The sequence below is a fragment of the Haliotis rufescens genome, unplaced genomic scaffold (genome assembly GCF_023055435.1).
Source record: "Haliotis rufescens isolate VD_foot unplaced genomic scaffold, xgHalRufe1.0.p SCAF_7, whole genome shotgun sequence".
NCBI classification, from domain to species: domain Eukaryota; kingdom Metazoa; phylum Mollusca; class Gastropoda; order Lepetellida; family Haliotidae; genus Haliotis; species Haliotis rufescens.
The window spans coordinates 3,439,241-3,459,242 of record NW_025964361.1 but is presented as its reverse complement, the minus strand read 5'-3'; the positions used below and the strand labels follow the sequence as shown (position 1 = coordinate 3,459,242).

Here is a 20,002-nt window from a genome sequence, read left to right as displayed (position 1 = left end):
CTGGTGACCTACCCGGTCTGTACACCCCTGACTCGTCTCTGATAACGGCCTCCTTCCCCTCCCAGTCTCGCTGTTGAATGTCCTCCACGTCCTTGAGATATTTCTCCCGGTTCCTGGCAGGATACACGTCCCATTTCTCGATGTTTATCAGCTTGTTGTCATAGAACCGGACAGTCAGTTTCTGACCAATCGCTTCTATGACCCGGCCAGGGGCGTAGCTCCAGTAATATACAGGATGGGGGGCCAGCACATGGACACGGTCTCTCTGGGATAAAAAGGGAACTGACTCACTCGTGGTTTCCACAAAGTACTGGTTACACAGAGGAAGAAAATGGTTGAACATTTTTACAAGTTCATGAAGATGTGTGTTTATCCACGCGGTCGGTAACATTCCATGCAACTATAAGTCGGCGGCCTTTAAATAATCGAGTCTGGACCAGACAAACCAGTGACTGATATTATAAGCAACGTTCCACGCCCATTTATGACCAACCCGTGTCATTGAGGGACATGCCACTTCTTTAAGGTTACGAGTGAGTGAGTGAGTTGGGTTTAACGCCGCTTTTAACATTATTCCAGTTACATCGCGGCGTGTCAGCTTAATGTGGGAGGAAAGCCCGAAGTGATGCAGGTCTCAGACGTTGACCACTTCGGTGAAACCCTCGAGCACGGGTATGGTGCTGACAAACCTTGAAATATAATCGGAGTGAACCGGGATTCGAACCCACAATCATAGGTTTCTGGCGTGCCCAAGGGACGCAACTCTGCACAGCGAATTGCGGCGCCTTAGACGACTGGGCCACCCGTGCCCCCTTAAAGTTACGAAAGGATGCCGGTGGTGACAAATGGTCCTTTGCCGCCGGGGTACGACTACACGCAATCATGCAAATCCCAGACAAACAGATCCATTAAGTCCCACCGTATGACGGGTATTTGTTCCATGGACGCTTGGTCGCTCGTCACGCAGAAGACCCGGGTTCGATTCCCGACATGGGTACAATGTGTGAAGCCCATTTCTGGTGACCTCCGCCGTGATATTGCTGATATATTGCTAAAAGCGGCGTAAAACCATACTCACTCACTCACTCATTCCATGGACCCTTTGCTAACCCGGAAGTCCCAGGGGGACGACAGAGGTTCTAACAAATTAACAAATACGCGAAACACCATTCTCAGACACAAGGATACAGAGAATAAAGAAGTTTGGGACTGTTTGGACTTCTCTGTTTTCTGGAAATACAAAATATAGGATGGTTAACCTTCGCCTGGACCATCCTCCCGACAGCCGACAGTTAAGTCTGATTTCCATGGCAACCGTGTCTGATAATGCCCAATTTGTGGATATACTTTGATGACTGGCTAGTGTGAGGTCGGGGGATACATGACCCGTGAAGATTCCGGGGTAGAATAGGTCTTCAGCAACCCATGCTTGCCGTAAAAGGTGACTACGCTTGTCGTAAGAGGCGACTAACGGGATCGGGTGGTCAGGCTCGCTGACTTGTTTGATGCATGTCATCGTATCCTAATTGCGTGAATCGATGCTCAAGATGTCGATCAATGGATTGTCTGGTCCAGACTCGATTATTTACAGACCGCAAAAATCTAAATATTGTAGACGGCACACCACATGCAGAGAACCAGTTTTAAGATGATGCATGCAGAAATGACCGGGTAATGGCCAAAAATGACATTTGCATATGATCTCTGTAGTTTCGGATTAGATGTCAAAAATACAAAAGATAACGATGTACGGACAACCGGAAGGACAGACATAAGACAACGTACAACGACAAAAGCTCACATCAGACAAATACGTACGAACGCTGCACAAAGGAATTATCACATACAGGCATACGCACACAAATAAACGGTCACCTTGCATGTTGCACAGGTATAACTCTTATTAAACCTGTGGAGGTATTACCTTGATAGTAGACACAGCGTCGTAATGGTCAGTTGTCTGGATGATATGGTTACAACAGGCAAATATGCATGAACGCGCACTCTATCTAGCCCACAACAAATTCTCACACTCACAAACACACAAGCACATGCACAATTGTTTCATTTGCAAGATACACTTAAATAACCTTCACTATGCCGTTGACCAGTATGTATGTTATACAATGGCGTGGGAGGAAAGTTGGAAATGGTACGGTTCTTAGACATAACCACTTTGGCGAAACCAGCGGGCGGTACTGTCAAACCTAGAAAAATATTCTGTTGAATCCGGAAATTTGAATCCAGGAGAATGTCTTTCTGGCACACCTAAGGGAGGCAACTCTGCACAATGAAGTGTGGCGCCTCAGACGATTGGGACATCATACCCTAGATTTTTGCCGCTGGGGAAAAGATAGTGTCTGACGTTTAACACGTTTCACATAAATGGCCCTCACTAAAGCTCTTCCGTTATTACCTTATCAGGAGACACAGCGTCGTAATGGTCAGTTGCCCGGATGATATCCTCCCAATTGATGACGTCACATTGGCTTGTGCTATCTTTCACGCAGTAGTAGTTGTTCACATCATAGCGCCGGGCGATCCTTCCTGTAAAGGTAGAATAGGTCTTCAGCAACCCATGCTTGACAGAAAAGGCCACTATGCTTGTCGTAAGAGGTGACTGACTGGATCGGGTGGTCAGACTCGCTGACTTGTTTGATGCATGTCATCGTATCCCAATTGCATGGATCGATGCTTATGATGTCAATCACTGGATTGTCTGGTCCAGACTCGATTATTTACAGACCGCCATCATATAGCTGGAATATTGCTGAGTGCGGCGTTAAACAACAAACCAACCAACCTTCCTTTAAAGACGAAGAATGAGGGTGTGAGTTAATTAACGTGCCACTTTGAAGAGTATTCCTGATGTATTACGGTGTGTCAGCTTAACGTGGGAGGAAATCCCTAATCAATGCAGATCCCTTACGTTAACTGCTCAGGTAAAACCCACGATGGATGTAATCAGTGCGAATCAGGGATTCGAACGTACGATCCTAGGATTCTGTCATACCTAAGGGACGTAACTCTGCAATGCGACGTGTCGGTACAGATAATAGTAGGTTTATCAAATGGGAAGTAAATGGTTAAATAGCAAAGATGTTTATTCTCAGAGATTGACAAAAAGCAACATAGCAGGTGAGTGAGCCAAGTTTATTTATTTTTCAGCATTATCACAACAGGGAACATCAGAAACGTGTCAGTGTGGGGAATCATACCCCTGACTTCTATGTGATGAGCGATCGCTTCAACTACTAGGATACCCTATCACCCATCAGCAGCTTATGCCACGTGACTATATTTCTCAAAGAAAATCCAACTTCGAGTCGTCTTTCAATGTTAATACGTTATCAGATAATTAATAATTGCAATGAAAACAATATCAGTCCTGAGCAAAAATATGGAAGAGAATTGTAAACAGTATTTTGCCATATCGCGGCACCATCTTCACAAATGAATAATAACTGTGGCTTCTCTCACATTTATAATGACGCAGTGAGGCTAACTGTGTGCTGAAACCAATCCTAACAGCCATGCTTCTTACCTTTGTAGTACCATTTGTCATCCTCCCATCGGGCCAGAACTTCCTCACCATCATAAAAGGTCGGACCAGGATCAATGAATGGTTCTTGGTTTCTGGAACAAATTATAAACATTAAACTACGGTTATAACGAACACGCTTATAACGAACTGACGGTTATAACGAACACGCTTATAACGAACTGATCGATATAACGAACTTACTTTTTGGTCCCGACTACTTGTTGTAGTCATGCTGCATATGTACTTATAACGAACTACGGTTATAACGAACTAAAATTAGTAGTCCCTTTGAGTTCGTTATAACCGTAGTTTACTGTATATTATTACAGACACCATTGGTTCACGTATCACTGCAAATTATCGACGTGTCATGAGGAAAATTGTCGAAATAATTATGTTAATGGCCATGCTGGTTTCCTCTACTGTCTGTCTGTTTTGAGGACTTACCCTGCAACTTAAATAACGAACGTAAATTAATTTTATGCGAAACATATGTTTTGTACATCACTACATAACTGCTTCAGACATGTCGGTCGGTGATGAAGGATGGAAGAGAGATACACTATGCCCTTTAATACATCCTTTACCAGGGTCTTCAATGACATATGGGGGCACGGGTGGCCCAGTCGTCTCAGGCGCAGCGACTCGCTGTGCAGAGTTGTGTCCCTTAGGCACGCCAGAAACCTATGATTGTGGGTTTGAATCCCGGTTCGCCCCGATTATGTTTCTAGGTTTGTCAGCACCATACCCGTGATTGTGGGTTTCACCGAAGTGGTAAACGTCTGAGACCTGCATCACTTCAGGCTTTCATCCCACATTAAGCTGACACGCCGTTTTATGACTGGAATAATGTAAAAAGCGGCGTTAACACAACTCACTCACTCACTTGTACTAGTCCGGACTGATGCCGATTTATAGTGCTAGCCCACTGAGATACCATGCCGCAGTTTAACAGGAATACCCCACTCAGACACAGTATATTGACTCCGGGCCGACAAGTCCTTGTTTTAGCCCCTTAGTGACGAGCGCAAGACAGGGTAACAACAAGTACCATCTTTTAACGTCTTTTGGTATGACGCGGCCGGGGATCGAATCCCGGACCTTCCGCTCTCCGGGCGCACGCTCTACCACTAGACCACGGAGACGGTTCACGAAGTATGAATATCCTTACAAGACAAAGATACTTTCAGTTTCTCTCGATCTTTTGCAACGATGGGTATCTGTCAAAATGATTGAACTGTTATTAAACAGTGTCATACACAATCAGTTCCTTTGCTACATTGACTAGTATAGTCGCATACCACGTTAGACTATAACTGGAGTGTGGTGCAACGGCTTACAACAGAAATATTTTCTTTGGTATTTCAGTTATACAATAGCGTAGGAGGAAAGTTGGAAATGAAACGGTTCTTAAACTACCACTTTGGCGAAACCCACGAGCTCGCGGGCGTACTGTCAAATTTAGACAAATATTCTGGTGAATCTAGGATTTGAGTCCACGAGCATGTCTTTCTGGCACACCCAAGGGACGCAACTCTGCACAAAGAAGTGTGGTGCTTCAGACAACTGGGCCACTATACTCATTATTAACTGCACGTGTTCTAGATTTTTGCAGCTGGTGAAGGGTAGTGTCTGACGTTATCAGTGCTAATGTTCATCTTCCAATATTTTCAGCCCAACTGAGTTTCGCCCCATGAACATTGCCCGGGTATTGATAAAGACAAGATAATGATTACCTTGGAGAAGGAGGAGGATAAGGAGGGCGTGGAGGATCCCTTCTGCCAATGCTGTGAACAAGTATTAAAGTAGAAAAGATTAGATAGAAATCTTAATAGATAAAATCATAACAAAACCTTATGCGACCACAAACTTTATAAAGTATACATTCAGACACAAGGGTATTCTGTTGTTCACGCTGTACTAATTGCAACATTAACATTTTAAGGTTAATAAAGGGTAAACAGGAATATCAGAATGTTGTAACAACAGGCTTAAACATTAACAACAAAACATAATGAAACGTCGCGCTCAAGATCATTACGCTTACATAGCGACGTGTGTGTGCGTGTATGGCTTCTTGTTCTAGTCAAGACCTATGCCCATTTAATAGTGCTAGCTCACTGAGATACCATGCCGCAGTTTAACATCAATACCCCACTCAGACACAGTATGCTGACTCCGAGCCGACAAGTCCTTGCTTAGCCCCTTAAATCCGAGTGCCAGGCAGAGTAACAACAAGTACCATCCGGGCGCACGCTCTACCACTAGACCACGGAGACGGTTCACGAAGTATGAATATCCTTACAAGACAAAGATACTTTCAGTTTCTATCGATCTTTTGCAACGATGGGTATCTGTCAAAATGATTGAACTGTTATTAAACAGTGTCATACACAATCAGTTCCTTTGCTACATTGACTAGTATAGTCGCATACCACGTTAGACTATAACTGGAGTGTGGTGCAACGGCTTACAACAGAAATATTTTCTTTGGTATTTCAGTTATACAATAGCGTAGGAGGAAAGTTGGAAATGAAACGGTTCTTAAACTACCACTTTGGCGAAACCCACGAGCTCGCGGGCGTACTGTCAAATTTAGACAAATATTCTGGTGAATCTAGGATTTGAGTCCACGAGCATGTCTTTCTGGCACACCCAAGGGACGCAACTCTGCACAAAGAAGTGTGGTGCTTCAGACAACTGGGCCACTATACTCCTTATTAACTGCACGTGTTCTAGATTTTTGCAGCTGGTGAAGGGTAGTGTCTGACGTTATCAGTGCTAATGTTCATCTTCCAATATTTTCAGCCCAACTGAGTTTCGCCCCATGAACTTTGCCCGGGTATTGATAAAGACAAGATAATGATTACCATGGAGAAGGAGGAGGAGGATGTGGAGAATAAGGAGGGCGTGGAGGATCCCTTCTGCCAATGCTGTGAACAAGTATTAAAGTAGGAAAGATTAGATAGAAATCTTAATAGATAAAATCATAACAAAACCTTATGCGACCACAAACTTTATAAAGTATACATTCAGACACAAGGGTATTCTGTTGTTCACGCTGTACTAATTGCAACATTAACATTTTAAGGTTAATAAAGGGTAAACAGGAATATCAGAATGTTGTAACAACAGGCTTAAACATTAACAACAAAACATAATGAAACGTCGCGCTCAAGATCATTACGCTTACATAGCGACGTGTGTGTGCGTGTATGGCTTCTTGTTCTAGTCAAGACCTATGCCCATTTAATAGTGCTAGCTCACTGAGATACCATGCCGCAGTTTAACATCAATACCCCACTCAGACACAGTATGCTGACTCCGAGCCGACAAGTCCTTGCTTAGCCCCTTAAATCCGAGTGCCAGGCAGAGTAACAACAAGTACCATCCGGGCGCACGCTCTACCACTAGACCACGGAGACGGTTCACGAAGTATGAATATCCTTACAAGACAAAGATACTTTCAGTTTCTATCGATCTTTTGCAACGATGGGTATCTGTCAAAATGATTGAACTGTTATTAAACAGTGTCATACACAATCAGTTCCTTTGCTACATTGACTAGTATAGTCGCATACCACGTTAGACTATAACTGGAGTGTGGTGCAACGGCTTACAACAGAAATATTTTCTTTGGTATTTCAGTTATACAATAGCGTGGGAGGAAAGTTGGAAATGAAACGGTTCTTAAACTACCACTTTGGCGAAACCCACGAGCTCGCGGGCGTACTGTCAAATTTAGACAAATATTCTGGTGAATCTAGGATTTGAGTCCACGAGCATGTCTTTCTGGCACACCCAAGGGACGCAACTCTGCACAAAGAAGTGTGGTGCTTCAGACAACTGGGCCACTATACTCCTTATTAACTGCACGTGTTCTAGATTTTTGCAGCTGGTGAAGGGTAGTGTCTGACGTTATCAGTGCTAATGTTCATCTTCCAATATTTTCAGCCCAACTGAGTTTCGCCCCATGAACTTTGCCCGGGTATTGATAAAGACAAGATAATGATTACCATGGAGAAGGAGGAGGAGGATAAGGAGGGCGTGGAGGATCCCTTCTGCCAATGCTGTGAACAAGTATTAAAGTAGGAAAGATTAGATAGAAATCTTAATAGATAAAATCATAACAAAACCTTATGCGACCACAAATTTTATAAAGTATACATTCAGACACAAGGGTATTCTGTTGTTCACGCTGTACTAATTGCAACATTAACATTTTAAGGTTAATAAAGGGTAAACAGGAATATCAGAATGTTGTAACAACAGGCTTAAACATTAACAACAAAACATAATGAAACGTCGCGCTCAAGATCATTACGCTTACATAGCGACGTGTGTGTGCGTGTATGGCTTCTTGTTCTAGTCAAGACCTATGCCCATTTAATAGTGCTAGCTCACTGAGATACCATGCCGCAGTTTAACATCAATACCCCACTCAGACACAGTATGCTGACTCCGAGCCGACAAGTCCTTGCTTAGCCCCTTAAATCCGAGTGCCAGGCAGAGTAACAACAAGTACCATCCGGGCGCACGCTCTACCACTAGACCACGGAGACGGTTCACGAAGTATGAATATCCTTACAAGACAAAGATACTTTCAGTTTCTATCGATCTTTTGCAACGATGGGTATCTGTCAAAATGATTGAACTGTTATTAAACAGTGTCATACACAATCAGTTCCTTTGCTACATTGACTAGTATAGTCGCATACCACGTTAGACTATAACTGGAGTGTGGTGCAACGGCTTACAACAGAAATATTTTCTTTGGTATTTCAGTTATACAATAGCGTAGGAGGAAAGTTAGAAATGAAACGGTTCTTAAACTACCACTTTGGCGAAACCCACGAGCTCGCGGGCGGTACTGTCAAATTTAGACAAATATTCTGGTGAATCTAGGATTTGAGTCCACGAGCATGTCTTTCTGGCACACCCAAGGGACGCAACTCTGCACAAAGAAGTGTGGTGCTTCAGACAACTGGGCCACTATACTCCTTATTAACTGCAACGTGTTCTAGATTTTTGCAGCTGGTGAAGGGTAGTGTCTGACGTTATCAGTGCTAATGTTCATCTTCCAATATTTTCAGCCCAACTGAGTTTCGCCCCATGAACTTTGCCCGGGTATTGATAAAGACAAGATAATGATTACCATGGAGAAGGAGGAGGAGGATGTGGAGGATAAGGAGGGCGTGGAGGATCCCTTCTGCCAATGCTGTGAACAAGTATTAAAGTAGGAAAGATTAGATAGAAATCTTAATAGATAAAATCATAACAAAACCTTATGCGACCACAAACTTTATAAAGTATACATTCAGACACAAGGGTATTCTGTTGTTCATGCTGTACTAATTGCAACATTAACATTTTAAGGTTAATAAAGGGTAAACAGGAATATCAGAATGTTGTAACAACAGGCTTAAACATTAACAACAAAACATAATGAAACGTCGCGCTCAAGATCATTACGCTTACATAGCGACGTGTGTGTGCGTGTATGGCTTCTTGTTCTAGTCAAGACCTATGCCCATTTAATAGTGCTAGCTCACTGAGATACCATGCCGCAGTTTAACATCAATACCCCACTCAGACACAGTATGCTGACTCCGAGCCGACAAGTCCTTGCTTAGCCCCTTAAATCCGAGTGCCAGGCAGAGTAACAACAAGTACCATCCGGGCGCACGCTCTACCACTAGACCACGGAGACGGTTCACGAAGTATGAATATCCTTACAAGACAAAGATACTTTCAGTTTCTCTCGATTTTTTGCAACGATGGGTATCTGTCAAAATGATTGAACTGTTATTAAACAGTGTCATACACAATCAGTTCCTTTGCTACATTGACTAGTATAGTCGCATACCACGTTAGACTATAACTGGAGTGTGGTGCAACGGCTTACAACAGAAATATTTTCTTTGGTATTTCAGTTATACAATAGCGTGGGAGGAAAGTTAGAAATGAAACGGTTCTTAAACTACCACTTTGGCGAAACCCACGAGCTCGCGGGCGGTACTGTCAAATTTAGACAAATATTCTGGTGAATCTAGGATTTGAGTCCACGAGCATGTCTTTCTGGCACACCCAAGGGACGCAACTCTGCACAAAGAAGTGTGGTGCTTCAGACAACTGGGCCACTATACTCCTTATTAACTGCACGTGTTCTAGATTTTTGCAGCTGGTGAAGGGTAGTGTCTGACGTTATCAGTGCTAATGTTCATCTTCCAATATTTTCAGCCCAACTGAGTTTCGCCCCATGAACTTTGCCCGGGTATTGATAAAGACAAGATAATGATTACCATGGAGAAGGAGGAGGAGGATGTGGAGGATAAGGAGGGCGTGGAGGATCCCTTCTGCCAATGCTGTGAACAAGTATTAAAGTAGGAAAGATTAGATAGAAATCTTAATAGATAAAATCATAACAAAACCTTATGCGACCACAAACTTTATAAAGTATACATTCAGACACAAGGGTATTCTGTTGTTCATGCTGTACTAATTGCAACATTAACATTTTAAGGTTAATAAAGGGTAAACAGGAATATCAGAATGTTGTAACAACAGGCTTAAACATTAACAACAAAACATAATGAAACGTCGCGCTCAAGATCATTACGCTTACATAGCGACGTGTGTGTGCGTGTATGGCTTCTTGTTCTAGTCAAGACCTATGCCCATTTAATAGTGCTAGCTCACTGAGATACCATGCCGCAGTTTAACATCAATACCCCACTCAGACACAGTATGCTGACTCCGAGCCGACAAGTCCTTGCTTAGCCCCTTAAATCCGAGTGCCAGGCAGAGTAACAACAAGTACCATCTTTTAACGTCTTTTAGGATCGATCCCCCGACCTTCCGCTCTCTTGGCGGACGCTCTACCAGTAGACCACGGAGGCGGTGGCAAATCTCAAAGATCTTTAGGGTGTGTTTCTCGTTTGACGCCACACTCAGCAATGGTCCAGCTGTATGATGGCAACCAAGTAACCGAATTTGAATACCCGATCCATTTAGTATTAGATCTCTTATGGCCACCGTATTGTAACCTGGAATCCCCGCGGGGTTCGCCTTTATTGTATTGTTTCAAGATGATGTTGCAGATACTGTATCAGCATACCGGGATGAAGGAAAGGTCAGATGAAGTAAAACCAGCCCTGATTTACGCTCACTTAAACCTTCAGTTGAGGTGAGGTAAAATACGGTTTGATTTATCATACACATCGTCAGATTTAGGATGAAGACAAGATGAAGATACATGGAAGGAGGTTGAGAAGGAGTTGGAGAAGGCGTCGATGAAGAGCTTTGAGAAGACAAAAGATTCCTCTCACTGATCCTTTAAAGAAACATGAAGCTCATCTATAGTATCGTTTAATGTATTTCAGAAGATTGAAGTGATTGAATGTATGTTATGAGTAGATTCAGCTCACGAGAATGAGACCATGCGTGGCTATAATACCAGGATAGATCAAGTTCATGCATTTAGAGTGTCAGCCCAATTACGTCGAGAGAGATGGTCCACACTACTGCTACTCACACTACTACGAACTTGATACAATCCCTGGCGTGGAACTTGTGCTGTAAACATAAAATAATGTATTTGTCAACAACCAGGGATTCAATATCAATCATGTATCTGCTGTTACTATAAGACAACAGCACACATTACATTTCAAAAATGGCGGTTGATTATTAACTACACGATGTCTTGTCTAACGCTGTATGACAGACATACGTAGATAAGTTGTGGTATGTTCGTGTGTGTGTTGTGTTTAACGCCGCTTTTAACAGTATTCGCGTTATATCACGGCGTGTCAGCTTAATGTGGGAGGAAAGTGATGCAGGTCTCAGACGTTTACCACTTCGGTGAAACCCAGAAGTACGGGTATGATGCTGACAAACCTAGAAACATAATCAGGGCGAACCGAGATTCGAACCCACAATCATAGGTTTCTGGCGTGCCCAAGGCACGCAACTCTGCACAGCGAATCGCGGCGCCTTAGACGACTGGGCCACCCGTGCCCCCTGTGGTATATTTAAAGTTTAATTTGGACATTACTGTTATATAAATAAATTGATATTTGTTCGGCTTTACTGAAATATTACTCGAGATATATACCACGGGTAATATTGTATTTGGGGCAAATAAAAAAATATACTCATCTTCGATAGATCTTAGCTGTACATTTTTTACATATCATTTTTTTATCCTTTAAGATCATGGCTGATAATATCAATGACTGACTTGTAGGGTCGAACACACGACTATTTACAAACCGCCATCATACAGGTGATATAGTGTCCGGTGTTAAATATCAACCGCAAGATCCTCACTAAATATAAATACCTTCATGTGTTTCACGTTGAAATCTATGAAATAAAGAGATGAGTCTTTAACTGGTGTATTCCATTGTCCTCTCTGACGTTTGATGAACCAGAAGAAGAACCCTCTATCATCCGGTACTTCCGCTACACGGGCAAGATGGTTTGACAAGTCCTTAAACTGGAGGTTAAAGACTTTGCTATTGAAACGTGTATTTTTATAAAGGCGAAAAAAGCGGTTGTATGGCTGGATATTTGTTCAGTGGTGTGTGTACCCTTTAATCCAACACACTAGTGACGACTCTCGCTAAAGAAACCCCTCAATAAACCACCACTCTTGTTAAAACGCCATCTCTATATTCAAACTCTCTCGCCACACCGACCCCAATTTAACCCAAACGCCTCGCTACATCTTCCTCTACACTTCAGTTAACAAAACATTCCTTCTCAATCCTCAAACTGAACACTCTCCCTACACAAAACACCGCGTCACCCTTAACATCGCAACACATTCCCCTTTGTATCATAACACCCTCGCTAAACAGGCCCCTCTGGGATCTGAAAACTATTGCTACACAAGAGCCCATACAAACAACCCTCTCTCTACAAAGACCCCTTGTAACTCAACACTCTGGCAACCAACAACAATGTTTACACGAGCACATCTAAACAATCCAAACATTCTCAATACACCAGGCCCTCAATAAGCCAAACTCTTTGCTACACCGACCCTCTCTGCTACCAAACCCATTCGAAGCTATATTCGAGAGGGGTAAGTTTAATTTACAGTCATCAGTAAATAAATGAAAATATCGATCTTGTGGCTGGTAATTCAGTGTAAATAGAAACACCTTTCTGAAAGGTTCCTCATCGGGGAGATCCAGGTGTATTGCAATGACAGCAGGAGAGAACGGTGACTGCCGTCCGAGACGCTCCAACTTGGCCCGCTCCTCGAGAAGGAAGACACCGTCTCGGATATTCACGTTAAGAAAGGGATACGGATCAGGAATCACCTGTAATGAAACGTAAATCGGACATTCAGTCCATCAACACGTGGAATTGGAGTGCATTGACACACTGCAACTAGTATCTCCAACATGTGGTAGTTATTTGGACCCACTGAAGTTTCATGCAACACGACATTCACACGGCGCGGCGAGTTCCAGGTCCACACGATGCCATATATTGGATGCAAAATTTGTATTCAGAAATCACAAATGTTTGGGAGATTAAGTCAGATGCTGACGTTTATTTCCGTTAGGGACCCATCATGTATTATTCTAGGTGTGGGTGCAGGTGGTTTCTGGGAGATGTGTAGAGACGGTCAACTGTTTCATGCAAGGATCTGAACATTTATGTCACAACACATGTTTTAGGGACATGCAGCCTACCACGTGTGTGTGTGTATATATATATATATATATATATATATATATATATATATATATATATAGCACATATAGAGCACAGTAAAGTATATATATATATATATATATCCTTAGAACAAATTACTTTTTGCCAGATTCTTTAAAAGATATCCTAAACATTTATTTATTCACCCCAAACCTTCTTAATCAACACCTGTTAAGCAGTATGTACCCACCACTGTGCACGGGCGTCTGATCCTGTTTTTAAAGTAGATGCCATGAGGATGTCCGTTCGGGATGTTCCCACTGCTGCGGGTTGTCCCTTCGCTTGTGTTGACATTTATGTTCAGCAACCAGTTGGGTACGCTTGCTGAAGTCATAACATTGTTGGGATTATTTACTAACCTGTGTTTGAGACTTTGGTCATTCGTCACCAGACATGTCAACTCAGTCATTTGAGTTATTTACATCAAGTGTGTCACGCTAGGTCAACCGTCACCAGCATCTCAACTCAGTCATATGAGGTATTTACAAACAAGTATGTCACGCTAGGTCAACCGTATGCACATATCTCAACTCAGTCATTTGAGTTATTTACAAACAAGTGTGTCACGCTAGGTCAATCGTCAACACACATGTCAACTGAATCATTTGAGTTATTTACATCAAGTGTGTCACGCTAGGTCAATCGTCAACACACATGTAAACTGAATCATTTGAGTAATTTACAAACAAGTGTATCACACTAGGTCAATCGTCAACACACATGTCAACTGAATCATTTGAGTTATTTACATCAAGTGTGTCACGCTAGGTCAATCGTCAACACACATGTCAACTGAATCATTTGAGTTATTTACAAACAAGTGTGTCACGCTAGGTCAATCGTCAACACACATGTCAACTGAATCATTTGAGTTATTTACAAACAAGTGTGTCACACTAGGTCAATTGTCACCAGACATCTCAACTGAATCATTTGAGTTGTTTACAAACAAGTGTGTCACGCTAGGTCAATCGTATGCACACATCTTAACTCAGTCATTTGAGCTTTTAACTTACAAGTGTATAAGACTATGGTCAATCGTTTTTTCACATCTCAACTCAGTTATTTGGGTTGTTTCCTAACAGGTGTATCACGCTAATAGTATGTTAATCATCGTCGCACATCTCAAATTTACCATTTTGAGTCATTTTCTAAAAATCAGTATCACTCAAGATCAGTCATGTCTATACATTTCTGTGGGTGTACTTACCGATTGTCCACCGTCGTCTCTCCTGCAAATCCCGCCACACATCTCGACCCCTCACCCGATTATAGCCCCAGGGACGCCCTCGGTGATAGGGGGCACGGATCTCATTGTCAGTTAGATAGTAGTCTGTATAGATCTGTTCGGTTAAAACATCAAAGCATGACAATAGGGAAAATCATGAGTGAGTTTTAAGGTCGCATACACACAAACGAAAACACATTTTCAACACGGAAAATGGCCTTGACGCTATGCTACTGATGGTAATACAAAACGCTGATGATATATCCATGGATTATCCACCAGTTACGTTAATGATACACCAGTGACGTTGATGATACGTAACTGAGGTTGATGATACACTAGTGACCTTGATACAACACCAAGTGGGTAATGATGCAACACCACTGACGTTGATGATGCAACACCACTGACTTTGATGAAACAACACCGTGGACGTTGATGATACACCACTGACGTTGAAGACATAACACCACTGACGTTGATGATACAACACCATGGACGTTGATGATACAACACCATGGACGTTGATGATACACCACTGACGTTGAAGACACAACACCACTGACGTTGATAATACATCCCTGACGTTGACGACACAACACCATGGACGTTGATGATACACCACTGACGTTGAAGACACAACACCACTGACGTTGATGATACACTACTGACGTTGACGACACAACTGACGTTGATGATACACTACTGACGTTGACGACACAACACCACTGACGTTGACGACACAACACCACTGACGTTGATGATACACCACTGACGATGACGACACAACACCACTGACGTTGATGATAGACTACTGACGTTGACGACACAACACCACTGACGTTGAAGACACAACACCACTGACGTTGATGATACACTACTGACGTTGAAGACACAGCATCACGGACGTGCTACTTAAATCAAACTTAACCTACTTTTTCCTTGGTGACATATAGCCTTACCTCATGGCCACACAGAGCCAGCCAAACAATTTGTGCATCAGCTATTCCAAACACTGATCCATCAGATATGTAGTAGTATAGGTAATGGGGGTTCTGCCGCAACTCCACTGGAGCCGGATTTATATACCTATACCGCTACTACAGGGGGAATTTTTTATGCCAAAATGATTATGTGATTCAATGATAGTCATGAGATTTAGTTAAATTGGCTCTAGCTCACCAATACCTGGGGCCAATCATTGCTTTAGATGAGCCTAAATGGTAATGGAAATATTCTTTATTATTTTTATCAATAAAGCGATATTCAACATTTTTATTAAGTTCTTCGTTCATTTTACTAGGAGACCAGACTATATAATTACACTCTTCTTGTAAATTGATAAGAAACAATTGATAACCGTATTTGGTTGATTTGACATCACTGATATAATAAAAACCTTGTGGAATTCTCTCCATTTAATAGCTTTTTCGATTGTTGTGTTGTAATTCTCCATTATTATATATTTATGTAAGCATTTGTCTAAATGTGATCTAACGATAGTAAGCAATCTATTTTTAATCTCCAACCAGTTCTTTGGTTTTGGCACGGAATAATTGACGCGCTTGTTGCCTCCCCTGTTCTATGAACTATTTTTTTCTCGTCTTCGCTAATACCACTGGTCTTATGAGATTTTGATCGAATCTCCTGCTTCATTGCGTTGTATTTGGTGAGTTCTGACAACACTAAACGAAACTCATCCTCGGATATCTTACAATCAACCATTGCTGTCAAAATATGATCCTCAATGCTGTTCAACTTTGCTTCGGCGAGTATCCGAATACTATCGTGTTTTAATGCTTTCTTTTGTAACCAACGAGAAATGAATTTTATCGCTATTCCTGCCAGTCCCGAGACTCCAGCGGCTATTTCCATGCCGAGCACGATAGGCGCGGCGATTATAGTTGATAGTAAACCGACACCAGCTACGCCGAGTCCCATGCCAGCTGTTACAAGCGTGGTGTCAACTCCGTCCAGAGAATTCACGGCTCTGTGATACTTTTTATACAATCCAAGTCTCAACTCCCTATCCTTCTCTATTCGATGTTTTATGTCGCTTATTTGATGTAATCAAAATCCATCAACAGTATCCATCTTTTCAAATGCCTCATCGAGCGCCGGATATAAACTCATAGTGTATATTACGATCATATAATAGTCTTTAATTGGTCTTGCTTAAATGTTTTGAGAGTATACATCAACCTTATCAAATGTATGTTATACGGCAAGAATATCTAAGTAAGAGAAATACTACCACACTGGACAAAATATCATCCATTCCAACATTTCCAAAACTTGGAAATACCGTCATTCCAATTGGAAATATGACCATTCCAAAATTTGGAAAGGTCATATTTCCAAGCTTGGAAATGTTTGGAAATGTTTGGAAATGTTTGGATTTGTTTGGATTTGTTTGGAAATGTTTGAATACATAGGTGATTTTATGTCTGCTTCTTCTGTCTGCTGGTTAAGCTGTTCAGATCGTTTCCAAAGTGGATTTGCTGCAATATTCTATCCCAACGCTTTAGTTGAATACATAATACTGTTTATAAATGTATTTGACGGTGCAACACATCAAGAATTTACTGCCGCTTCTTCAACTTGTGTGCACTTGAGATTATTATTACGTCGGTAATGCACTCTTTCAAGTGCATCTTTGGCTTAAAGCTTCAAACGAATGCTTTCATAAAATACCCCATTAGATACTTTTCAAATGTTAGGATGTGTTGGCAACACATCATGGTTTTATTGCCGCTTCTTTCAGTTCGTAGGCTTGTATAACGGAACATGGTGGACTTATATGTCTACATATTTGATTTTATGTCACCAAGCTCATTTGTCGATGAAAACATTTCATCTGTAATACGTTACATAAGTGTATCATACTTATGGCCATCATATATTTTGGCAATATTTAGATATCGCAACACATCATGATTTTATTTCAAAGATGCAAAATAAAGGTCACTGAGGGTAGATTTTTTATTTAATTTGTATATAGCGTAGTACAGTGAATTTCTCTTGGTTGTTTAACAAGCTCACATAAAAGATGTAAGCCTCAATAAATTAAGAATTATGTTTCTACTGGTGCTTCTTCTGGTTCTCAGTTTGTTGTTGCGCTTTGTTAAAATATTTTGTAATATGAACTTAGCACCATAAATGATTTGAAATTTATCACAGGATGTACACCACCACAAGAGAGGCATCGTGGTTTTACTAGTGCTATTTTTCAAATCGAATATACCTTTATCAGACATGGCGATGCGATTGAACACCGGATTGGTACCCTGTTATATATGGCTGTTTCCCTCTCTGTTTCTCAGAACTAATCCATAAATTGATAGCATTATAACTAAACTGCTGTCGAGGTGTTCATTCCAAATCTTACATTTCACCAAGCCATGCAGAAATAACAAAAATACAAAACACAGGATGAACGTGAATTTATATTCAGGATATCATGTCATAGTTCAAGGTATATGTACAATAAATAACACTTGGGCACATCACTGGGTAATGATCATACATGTATACAATTATATCTACAATAATACACATACAAGAACTAAAATATAGAATGTACAATTAAAATTTCTATTTAAAGCAAAACTTTACAACAACAATAAACCAATAAATTACACACACACAAATCTGTCCCTTGGTGACACAAATGTAACTGTCCTGGTACCTATTTGTCCCTCAATTTTGACGAATTTACCCTTAATTCGTTGAATGGGCATAAACGAAGATGGACCAGAGTCAACATACATGGAAGAGTGCCAGGCTTCCACTGGTCGGCCACAATGGTTTTTTAGTTTATCTTCAAGTTCCCGATACCATTGAACTTCTGCAAGGATGTGTCTCTTCTCTATGCCGTCAACTCTTGCTGAGTGCTGAAGGTATCTCAATACCTTTCCAGGTCTCGGAGAAACCCCCCAACCAATTTTCCCGTCCCCGTCTGTCCAGTAGGCAGTGATGTAAGAAGATCTCACACTTTGAGACTTGGCAGATCCAAAGACTTCTGATCCAAGGTATAGAGTTTTTATTTCCCTAACGGCCGGCAAAGTCTCGACTGTTTCGCCATAGAGGGCTCTGTACATTTCTTGAAGGGAGTGTTCATCATTTTCAGTGAGGCCACGGACTTTATATTTTGAAAAAATGAACCTGTCAATGTCAGTCCACTGAAGGTTTTCAATGTGATGAAGTCGGGATGACATCTGTCGGAGCTGCAAGCATTCACTTGAATTAATCTTGCCAAGAGTACCCACTTTAATGTTAGCTGTAACAGTGGCGATGATCGGCTCAAGGGTGTCTCCAAAGTGAAACTCGTCATCTAAGACCAATCCAAGGAGATGAGAATGGCTTACGAAACGTCTCATCAGCTGCAGTTCTACGCTTTTCTTGTTAGTTGTGTAGTCGCCCAGCATACCATTAAACCGTTCAAAACTGAACAGCCAAAACGAGTAAATGGGTCCAAAGTCCTGAACACACTCAATCAGATGACAATGCAAGTGCATGTTAGGGGTAACTCTGTCACGGCCATATAATCGCTCAAAATTCTCACAGAAGCGCATCAGTAATAAATCTGCCATTTTTATGTCATTTTCAGTTAATACTCGGCAACACAAATATCTACAGGCCAATACAAAATTTCGCCAACATTCTAAATGATCATCAGAAATAACATCCTTCAGTGCATACACAGAAAACAGTAACGTCCAGTTTTTAAACTGGTCTGCACTAAACCCTGCAAAACCGGAGGAAATCTTATGTGGGATGCGACCAATGTCACTTGGACAGTTAACTGCATCCACCTTTGCTTGGATAGTGTCTAAGTTCTTGTCAGTTAGTACACCAGTGTCTCTCCATACATGCAACATATGTTTTGATGTCCCCAGAAACAAATTGTGCATAGGATCCACAACAGACATTTTGATCAGATCAAGGTATGGCAGCTCAGACAAGACGGAGTATCTTGTTCCATACGAACTCGCAAGTGCTTCTCTATCTGTCTTGGTTCTGGCACTTGTGATGTGTCTAATTTCTCGTATATGCTTTTCATGGGTGCGAGGTATCCACTGAGTTCTGTCAAAACCACTGTAGTCTCTTTTGCCGAATTCACCAGGAAAAGACTTCTTGCACCGAGAACACCCTTTGACGGCTGCATGTCCCAGAAAGCCACATAACTTTCGGCAAGCAGGGATATCACATCCAATGCACATTAAGGCCAAGCGAAATATCTTAGAGTTGAATGAAAAACCTACTGTCCATGCTTCAAGAAGCTCATCAACTAAAGGTTGTACAAAACTGTTTGTAGGGGGTTCTTTCTTCATGTGCGGTATAATACCAACAATGATAACATTCTCACGTTTGTAACGTTCTTCTCGAGGTAGATTGAGGATGACTAAATACATTACACCTACAGAGTATTTGACGTGTTTGAATGGCTGAAACCAGTCTAAATTAAGCATAAGGCCATAGTTTCTCTTCTTCTTCAA

General features: G+C 41.7%; 1 protein-coding gene across 2 annotated transcripts in view; it reads right to left on the bottom strand.

The window, feature by feature from the left end:
* LOC124139654 overlaps positions 1-20,002 on the bottom strand; it is a 63,650-nt gene that overhangs the window by 7,120 nt on the left and 36,528 nt on the right. Inside the window, exons 2-14 of one of the 2 annotated variants that reach the window (XM_046506915.2) lie at positions 14,487-14,619; positions 13,467-13,600; positions 12,715-12,876; positions 11,889-12,044; positions 11,079-11,119; positions 9,847-9,909; positions 8,700-8,762; positions 7,561-7,614; positions 6,415-6,477; positions 5,281-5,331; positions 3,545-3,636; positions 2,417-2,547; positions 13-265 (exon numbers count right to left, since the gene is read on the bottom strand). In XM_046506915.2, coding sequence (XP_046362871.2) covers positions 13-265; positions 2,417-2,547; positions 3,545-3,636; positions 5,281-5,331; positions 6,415-6,477; positions 7,561-7,614; positions 8,700-8,762; positions 9,847-9,909; positions 11,079-11,119; positions 11,889-12,044; positions 12,715-12,876; positions 13,467-13,600; positions 14,487-14,619 — 1,396 coding nt within the window. The remainder of the gene's footprint in view (positions 1-12; positions 266-2,416; positions 2,548-3,544; positions 3,637-5,280; positions 5,332-6,414; positions 6,478-7,560; positions 7,615-8,699; positions 8,763-9,846; positions 9,910-11,078; positions 11,120-11,888; positions 12,045-12,714; positions 12,877-13,466; positions 13,601-14,486; positions 14,620-20,002) is intronic. The other variant, XM_048388098.1, reaches the window with a different exon arrangement.